At 44.9% G+C, this 9819-nt stretch overlaps 1 protein-coding gene across 4 annotated transcripts; it reads left to right on the forward strand.

Annotated features, from left to right (window-relative positions):
* Window positions 1-1335: 1335 nt before the first annotated feature.
* On the forward strand, window positions 1336-9230 carry LOC128103648 (liver carboxylesterase-like). 4 transcript variants are annotated; one of them, XM_052728222.1, is made up of 12 exons: window positions 1336-1411; window positions 1951-2155; window positions 4078-4216; window positions 4869-5002; window positions 5084-5342; window positions 6511-6609; window positions 6876-7037; window positions 7141-7215; window positions 7450-7594; window positions 7989-8126; window positions 8550-8622; window positions 9044-9230. In XM_052728222.1, the coding sequence occupies exons 1-12, from the start codon at window positions 1336-1338 to the stop codon at window positions 9228-9230; spliced, it is 1692 nt and encodes a 563-aa protein (XP_052584182.1). The 4 variants fall into 4 exon arrangements, with proteins under 4 accessions (XP_052584182.1, XP_052584185.1, XP_052584184.1 ...); XM_052728225.1 differs by having other exon boundaries at window positions 7162-7215; XM_052728224.1 differs by having other exon boundaries at window positions 6876-7016; window positions 7135-7215.
* Window positions 9231-9819: the final 589 nt, after the last annotated feature.

The raw sequence follows: 9819 nt of genomic DNA on the forward strand, positions 1-9819 counted from the left end.
TCCCCACCTTCCCTGTAGAGCCTCTACACACTATCAGGTTCATGTTCACATCCTCTGGACATCTGTGAACATGTTTGTGAATATGACTGTGAGGTGTGTCCCGGAAGTGGGATGGGGGCATCAGAAGGTCCAGAAATGTCCAGGAGAAGAGCATCCTAACCCTGTCTCCCGAGTACCTGTCCAATAAGGAAGGTTATTTCTAACTCTCACAGATCCCCATAAACGCTTTGGGTCCTTGTGATACAATCACTCTCCTTCATCTCTTGGATTATTAAATTATTCTGAATTTATCGTTGTCCCTAAAGTTTTTCTAGGCCCTCTGTTAAAAATATTCTCTCATAATATATTCCATTATACAAAGGTGACGAATGGTGCTCAATATGTCTCTCTGTTTCTCTAAAGCATTTTCTCTCTGTCATTAAAGGGCTCTATCCCCCATCTTCTAAATCCTGATGATCCCAGTTCCCCTACATATCAACACCCCTGTGCCATCCCAGGATACTACCTTTTACAGGTTTCATTCATTGTCTTGAAGGCCAACCATAGGATTTCACCAAAATCATGATTCTTGCTGATGCCCACTAGGGGTGAGCTTCTCAACCTTGTGGGTCATGGCCACTTTTGGGGTCACATATCAGATATCCTGAATACCAGATATTTATATTATGATTCATAACAGTAGCAAAAGTACAGTAATGAAGTAGTAAAAAAAATTTATCTTTGGGGGTCACCACAACATTCGAAACTGTACTAAAGGGTCACAGCATTATGGAGGTTGAGAACCACTGTACTAGGGCCTGAATGTGTTATTGAACTGCTGCACACACAGGCAGAGGAGCCAGAATTTCAGTGTCTTTCAGAGAAACCAGCATGACCTGACAGGGAGGGGCCCTGCAGATCTTAAGATCACCATAAGGAACAAGGATTCCTGAGAGCAGATTCAGTACTCTATGAGTCCTTACAGCACAGAGGAGTCTTGAGGAGGATGATCACACTTAGAGCACCTGCCCTTGCACTATGGTGACTCCATGTTCAAGGACAGGGATCTTGGCATTCCAGAAGACATTCAGCTGCCATGCTGTGTCTATCCCAGAGACCAGGGAAGGGACAGAAACTGTAGAGGTGGCTTTGCTCTCCCTGCTTACTATTGGCTCTCTTTGGCTTCTGCCTTATCAATCAGTTCTCCTGCAATAAGAACTTTGCCCCACCAACCAAATTTCCACACCTACATCTGAAAGGTACAAATTCCTGCCTGGGCAAGGCCTACCTGCTCTGTTTTCTGTTGTTATTAGAGTGTCATCTTGTAGCAGCACAGACTTAGGCCTAGGATTCAACATGCCACTCGATAGACTTTCTGCCTGGCTGTATGCTGTGGCCTGTGGGCTCCTGCTTCTCCTCCTCCACGTGCATGGTGAGTGAGCAGAGGGAACCAGGGTCAGAGCAGTCCCAGTTCTGCAGTCAAAGGCTGATCCTGAGGGAGGGAAGCAGCAGGCAGGGAGGGAGGAGCTGGTGGAGATGACGATGAAAGTGTGAGTTTGTGCACCCCCTAATGCCTCCACCAAAGACCACATGATAGACCCTGTGGTACATGTATGGTCAGAGCTGTGTAAGCCATGTACTGAGAAGCCAGTAGGGACAGAAGAGCAGAAGGGACATGTCCCTCTCCATGTGTGGTTGTGGCTAGAGCTCCTTCTGACTTTGGATAATGGCAACATGTCCTTAATAATTCAAAGATGCTCTGAGCCTGTCATTTTGTTGACTAAGGAAGTGCCCTGTCAATTTTTAAGAGGGCCAATGGACAAGGTTAAAAGTTCTAGGTAATCCAGAAGACCTAATCGGCACATCCCACAGCTGAACTGGGAGGACTTGGCTTATATTCCCCATGTACCACAGTGACAATGATGTAGGAATTCCCAAGAATCACAGCTAATGGCATGTCTCCACTTACAGGCCAGGACTCATCCAGCCCCATCAGGAACACACACACAGGACAGGTGAGAGGAAGCCTTGTCCATGTGAAAGACAGTGAAGTTGGTGTCTATAGCTTCCTGGGAATTCCCTTTGCCAAGTCACCTGTAGGACCACTGCGCTTTGCACCTCCTGAGCCCCCTGAGCCATGGAGTGGTGTGAGAGATGGAACCTCCCATCCAGCCATGTAAGTTCTGGGGCTCAGGGAACTTCCGGCCTGAGCTCTAGGCCACACTGCAGTGCCTCTCCATCTCAGCTCTATAGCAGCTTTCCGTCTGTGCTGAGGGCTGTCTCCCAGGCTTGTTTCTGATGAATGAGCTAAGGATTAGAGAAGAACAACTGTGCCAGGATCCTGGGTCAGAGCTCAACACCTGTAGGGATTTAGCTGCAGGTACTGTAGTGAGAAGAGAGACTAAGGCCATTCTTCACAGTCACTGTGACCATCCATTTCCCAGGTGTCGTTGACTAAGGAAAAGTTACACATGCTTTCAACTGGAGACTATGTGGAAGAAGGAGGTACCTTGAGAGTCTGGAGTAAGATGAAGAATGTCTCACTCCCCTATGGTATTGCCCACTCATCCCTGTAGTTCCCATGTGGGCACAGAATCCCAGTACTGGAGTGTCTTAGTTTTTTTCCTGTTGCTGTGATAAAGTACCATGACAAAAACAATGTGGTGAAGAAAGATTTTACTCTGGGTCACAATCCCAGGTTATAATCACCATAGGTGGGAAACCACAGGGGCAGAAGTTCAAGGGAGATGATCACATCACATCCCCAATGAAAACAGAGCCTCAATGAAACATATTGTTTGATGTTGGGTCATAGGTGCTGCAATAGCAAGAGAAACTCACTAAGATACCAAGCCTTCATATTCTGAAGGAGCAGAGCGGTACATTGTTTTTGTAAAAGACTGACACGCATTTACCTAACTCCAATTATTTTATTCAAGCATAAAAAATGTTAATTGGGACTGGGAAAGGTTCCAACTACCAATGTCATCTTCCTCTTGCTGCTCGTGAGAGCGGACAACCCACACACATCTCAGTCCCTTCTGATTATTGCAAGCTGTAATCAAAAGTAAAAATGCCAGGTCTGCAAGGATTGTCTTAGGACCAAGGTCAGTGTAGTTCCAAGCTCCAAGTTCTCAAATAGCACCAAGCACAGACTCTCCAGAGAAACAACATTTCTTCAAGGCTTAAACAGTCCCAAAACAATTTCTGAGCCTCTACTGATTAACTCAAACATAGCAATGGCTTTGCTGAAACAGTTCTCTCAAATTCAGACACAAAGGCTTTACTGTGCATTTCACTTGAAGCTGGACATAAAGGCTTTACTTACATATCACTAAAGACATAAGCATTCCTGCTAATGCTTCACTTACTCTCTCCATTCTTATACAGTTCAGAAGCCACTTCCTAGGGAATAGTACCTCCTACAATAGACAAGTGTTTCTATCTCAATTTACATAATCAAGATAATTGGCCACAGACATGCTTAGAGACCAACAGGATCTAAGCCAGTGGTACTCAACCTGTGGGTGCTATCCCACAGAGGTCAAATATCAGACATTCTGTATATCATATATTTACATTACTATTCATAACAGTGGCAAAATGAAAGTTATGAAGTAGCAACAAAATAGTTCAGTGGAGGTCTCCACAACATGAGGAACTGTGTTAAAGTGTCAAAGAATTTGTAAAGTTGTGATTCACTGATCTAGACAATCCCTCATTAAGATTACTTTCCCAGTAGATTCTACATTGTGTCAAGTCCACAGTCAAAACTAATTGCCACACCAGGATTTAAATAGTATAGAAGTAATGAATGATAGTACAGGAAGGCAATCAATTTCATAGATACTGACAGCAGTCTCCATCAACTAGCCCTCAGGATATTACTATCTGACCAGAGGCCTCCCTGAAAGTCCTGATCTATTAGCGTTTCCACAGAGTTGGTGGACTCTACATTGATGGGAAGGGACTTTAGAGAGGAATCATATGTTATCAGGGCATCATGGAAAGCAGTAGTTGAAGGTGGCTGAGAGAATGTCCAAACTAAGACTTAGGTTTGATTATCACATATCCTGAACTGTCTTCCATTTTCACCAGGTGTCTGCAGACTGATATGATGACTAATGAGGTCGAAAAGATGCTGAATCTGAAGATGCCTCCCACTTCTATGTCCGAGGACTGCCTGTATCTCAACATCTACACACCAGCTCATGCCCATGAAGGATCTAACTTACCTGTGAGGGTCTTGAACTGTGGTTAGCTTGGGAAGAGGAAGTTTCTTTCTCAGGAAGATTGGAAGGGACAAAGTAATTCTGAACACTATAATTTAGACCCTGATTAATAGTCTTATCTTATTGGGTTCAAGAAGGTCACCCCAGCCATGGTGAACTGCTTAAACCTGGGTGTGTGACATAGAGCACTGGGAATCTGAAGATAAGATGCTCTAGGTCTTTGATTAAAACAGGAATTTTCTACCAACTTGAACCTGGCAGACCCACTCTAGAAAGTGCTCAAGGACTGCATATTGACACCACTGAAATTTCTAGCTACAGGTTATTTGTTGTGTCAATGAGATCTGACGACTCTTCTGAATAGCAATCAAGAAAGTCACTCTTCAAGATACTCCTGTTTGCTCTACTTTGATGGGTCTAAGAGTGATGATCACATTACTTGTGATCTAGATCCACTAATTCACGCTGAGATTTTCTGTTTGGGGAAGTGGGAATGGAAATGTGCTTATAGGCCTAGAGTAATCATCTGTGGAGCATGTCCTGAAATCCTGAGGAGATCTGTGTGTAAATCAACCTGCACAAATGCAAAGACATTTCTAATCTAATAGGCAGCTGGGCTGGATGTGGTGCTCCTGAGATCTGTGTTGCTATCTCCAGGTGATGGTGTGGATCCATGGGGGTGCATTTGTTGTGGGCATGGCTTCCATGACTGATGGATCCAAACTGGCAGCTACCGAAGAAATAGTAATGGTTGCTATCCAGTATCGCTTGGGTATCCTTGGCTTCTTCAGGTAATTCTGGAACTGGGTTGGACAATGGGGACTGAGTAGAATAAGGACAGACCTGTGATTCCTGTTCCTGCAACTTCTCAGCACTGGAGACCAGCATGCCAGAGGCAACTGGGGCTACCTCGACCAAGTGGCTGCCCTACGCTGGGTCCAGCAGAATATCGCCTACTTTGGAGGCAACCCTGGCCGGGTCACTATTTTTGGTGGGTCAGCAGGGGGAACAAGTGTGTCTTCACTTGTTGTGTCCCCAATGTCCAAAGGACTCTTCCATGGAGCCATTATGCAGAGTGGAGTGGCCCTGCTGCCTGACCTTATCTCTGACACATCTGAAGTGGTCTACACAGTGAGTGCACTCTGTACTACCAGCCCTTACTTTGCTACCTCAGCCCTTGCCTGTAGTACTCTGGTATTCTGTTAATTGGGGAACAAGGATCATGGGAAATAGCTTCATTCCATTAATTTCTAAAATGCATAAAATTTACAATCCATCCCTCTCTGGTTTATGCATGCTGAGTGTGATATACAACAGAAAAGCTATGCACAGTGGCTGCCATCATTGGCAAAAATACATGTGCATGGTTTCCAAGTTTGCTTTTTATTGCTGTGATTTTAAAGACCATGGTCAATAGCTGTGTGGTAAGAAAAAGATTTATTTCAGCTTACAGTTTATAGTCCAACTTGAATGGAAGTAAGAGTAGACCTTCACGAAAGTACCTGGAAGTGAGAACTCAAGCAGATGCCAGGGAGGAACACTCTTTAGTGCCTTGTTACCCATGACTTCCTCAGTTTGCTTTCTTATACAGCCCAGCACACCTGCCCATGAGTGGCACTGTCCACAATGGTATGGGCCCTCCTGTATCAGTCACTTTTAAGGTAAAAGCCAGGATTCACCTATGGACCAATCTGATAGAGGCATTTTGGCAGTTGAAGTTCATTTTTCCAGTTGTCCCTGGCTTGTGTCAACTTGAAAAAAAAATCTAACCGGGACACATAGATTGAGGAAAATAGTCAGCTGGTATTAATACTTGCTATGCAAGTATGAGATCCTAAGTTCAAATCCCCAAAGCCCACAAAAGTCTAGGGGTAGTAATATGTGTTAGTAAACCCAGTGCTCCTATAGACAGATGGGAAGTAGAGACAGTAGAATCCATGGAAATTCATAGTTCAGCTAGTCAGTGTAGACAAATGCAAACAAGGGGTAAGATGACAAGTGCCACCTGAGGGTGTACTCTGTCCTCCACAGGCAAAACATGACACATCATACCCATTGTCACACATGACCACCATGCACAAAAATAAACAAAACAACAACAAAACAAATATGGACGTAGAACGGTCTCTTTTCCAGCTGTCACCTCTAGGCAATTGAAAATGTGAACATTTCCATTTAAGTCCTTCACACACGATAAACAGTAGGATGTGGAATTTGGGGCAATGACATCTACTGGAATCAAGGCAACTCTGCTCCATTCTGAGACCGATGAGATAATCATTATCTGTGCTTTTTTCAGATGGTTGCCAACCTGTCTGGATGTGAGACCAAGGACTCAGAGGCCCTGGTACACTGCCTACGAGACATGAGTGAAGCAGAGATTCTGGCTATCAACCAGGTTGGGAGAATTGTGTAGCTTGGAGGATCTGGATGTGGGATTGTCAATATTTACTACTCAAACCAGTTAACTTGTCTCTATGATTAGATGTCCTTTAGTACTGTGTGCAAAAAGAACAAGATAGACTAATTTTTATGTCCTATTTCTTCTGCAGTGACCATAGCACCCTGCGATGAGATAGGAAATAGGGAAATAGTGTGGATATTCAGTGGGCATCAGAATATTTACGTGGTTGATCTTCAGCACTGACTTGTAATGCTCCATAGGTCTTCAATATGATTCCTGGAGTGGTGGATGGGATGTTCCTACCTAGGCACCCTCGGGAGCTGTTGGCCTCTGTGGATTTTCAGCCTGTCCCTAGCATCATTGGTATCGACAGTGATGAGTGTGGCTGGGGAATCCCCTTGGTAAGACCTCGTTCTAAGCCTGTGGGAACCTAAACTCAAGTGGCGGGTGTGGGACCTCAGAGATACTCTGATCTAGATCCAACCCACCCTATACTTAAGACTCTCCTCTACCTCCTAGTTGAAGGGCCTTGATCATGTCATAAAGAACATAACCAGAGATACCCTGCCAGCTATTCTGAAGAGCACAGCAGCACAGATGGTGAGCAATGTTGAATCCTGTCCTAACAGAGAGGGTTCCCATATATTCTTCTAGGATGGCAAGCTCAGAAATAAATGTTAGTGTATGTGGGTGTTTCTGTGTGGGCTCACCCAAAGCTCATACCTTTCCCTCTATACCCTGTCTTGTCCCTGGTCACATTCTTTACAAGGTGGTTGCTGCCTACCTATCCAGGGGCCCACCCTACATCACTCTTCCTGATTCCTCATGGTGCAGATGCTGCCTCCTGAATGTAGTAACCTGCTAATGGAAGAGTACATGGGGGACGTTCAGGACCCCCAGACCCTCCAAGCACAGTTCAGGGAGTTGATGGAGGACTTCATGTTTGTGATACCTGCACTCCAAGTAGCACATTTTCAGCGTGAGTACATTTTAACAAGATCAAGGACAGGGGGAGCTCAGAACTGTTGGTTCTGTAGTGTCAGGCCTGACCCATGTCTTCCCCAGGTCTCTGACACCAGGCACCTGAATACACTTACCTCAGTAAATCCTTATGTCTAGAGTAAATGAATGGTTTCTTATCCAGGTCCAGAGGAGGAAACATGTTAGTTACACTTGGTGTCTTATCACAACTACTCATCTAGAATGCCAGGGTCACTCTTTAGCAAAAGGTTTCCCATAATCAGTTCTCCAGCCGGAGCTCACCACTAATCTGTGGTCCCAGATAACCTTACAGGAAGGTTTCTAATCACCAAAAGTTGGGCAAAAAACTCCATGTGAGAAATCATCATGGCAACATGTGTCTTCACTTCCAGGTTCCCATGCTCCTGTCTACTTCTATGAATTCCAGCACCAACCAAGTTTCATCAAGCTTTTCAGGCCTTCCCATGTGAGGGCTGACCATGGTGATCACCTAGCCTTTGTCTTTGGCTCCCAGCTTTGTGGCATGAAAGGTGAGTCTTCCTAATCTTCCTTGAGCTGAATGGAGTCCCAGATGAGTTCCTGAGAGATTACAGAGCTCTCAGTCTAGCTGAGGAAACTGAGGCTGTGGGAGAGAAAGGGATCAAGTGTTCAACATTGCTGATCTGAAAAACATAAGACAAAAAACAAAGAAAGAACCAAAAACTCTACCAGGATTATAATAGGAACCTTCCTAGTCTACCCTGTGCAAGAAGCAATGAGAACACACTGTGGTTTGGAGAGATCCTGAGAGAATTCAAGTAGAGGCTTGGATGGATCCTAGAATCTGACTGGCATGGGAAGAGTTTAAACCAGGCCTAGTATTCAGATTCGGGCTATGGTTGCTATAGCAGGGCATGAGTTGGCACCTGCATGAGGTAGCTAGGACTTGGACCCTTGTCTCCTTCTGTCTGCAGTTGACCTCACTGAGGAGGAGGAGCTGCTGAACAGGAGGATGATGAAGTACTGGGCCAACTTTGCAAGACATGGGTGAGAACATACCCTTCCCTCAAACTCCCTTTGTCTGGGTCTCCATCCAGGGCTCCCATGTGGGTGTGAATCATTAGCATGTGTAGGTCCTTAATTCTACCATAGTCTTCTCCAGCCCGGGGCACACATAGACAGACACCTTCTAGCTTTAGTTACTGCTCATCCCATAGAAACCTAGTGGTATTGTATTGTGGTACTGTTCTTTATATTTTCCCTCTGAGAGGGAGAGACAAAACTAGACAGCTTACCTTATTTCACATGGATCATACACTAATGGGTGACACTTGTATTCTCTATCAGTAGCCAGTTTTTCTTTACCCTCTGACCCTTAGCCTACTCATCCACTGATCTGACCCAAATCAAGGGACAAAGTCTTGGATGAGAGTGACCTTATCCTTCCCTATTGGTGGCCTATCCACAGCAACCCAAACAGTGTGGATCTACCATACTGGCCAGAGTTGGCCCATGATGAGCAGTACCTGCAGCTGGACATTCAGCCTGCTGTGGGCCGAGCCCTGAAGGCCAGAAAGCTGCAGTTCTGGACCGAGACTCTGCCCCAGAAGATCCAGGAGATAAGGGGGGCTCAGGTCAAGCATGCAGAGCTTTAGTGTCCTGTGACAGGAATGAAGGTGTCTGGAATGAAGATGGGGTCATCCTGAGGTTACAAAGTCCATTGATTTATCTGTATTTGCTTCAACACTAACATAAGCATTTCTAACCTCAGCATTTGCACTTTCAGTCAAGTATGACAAATCCTCTGTGTCTTTCTCCATATCCTTCTGGACACATTTTATTAGACTCAATAAATACATTCATAACCATATGGATGTGTGAGCTTGAAAGTTCCTTCATCTTATTTAACACTTCACTGTGATTAGGCCTCTTCCTTCCTTTCTTCCTTCCATTCTTTCTTCCTTTACTCCTTCCTTGCTTCCTCCCTCCCATCATCCTCTCCCCATCCTCTCTCCTTTTTTCCAAGCCTCAGATACTCTTCAAATGAAGCAGAAGTTTCAGACACTGTGGACTACAGGAAATCCCATGTCCTTTCTTTTCAAGTTCATGTTTTTCCATATTTGTCAGTTGCCAATAGAAAACCTGATTTCCCCAAGCCCCATTGCCTTCGTAAGTCACAATGCTGTTCCCAATAGATAATAAACCACCAACTGGGATCTTAGTGTCTGTGGCCTCAGTTGTTTG

The sequence above is a fragment of the Peromyscus californicus genome, unplaced genomic scaffold, assembly GCF_007827085.1.
Source record: "Peromyscus californicus insignis strain IS unplaced genomic scaffold, ASM782708v3 Scaffold_8__1_contigs__length_139910024, whole genome shotgun sequence".
Taxonomy (NCBI): Eukaryota; Metazoa; Chordata; class Mammalia; order Rodentia; family Cricetidae; genus Peromyscus; species Peromyscus californicus.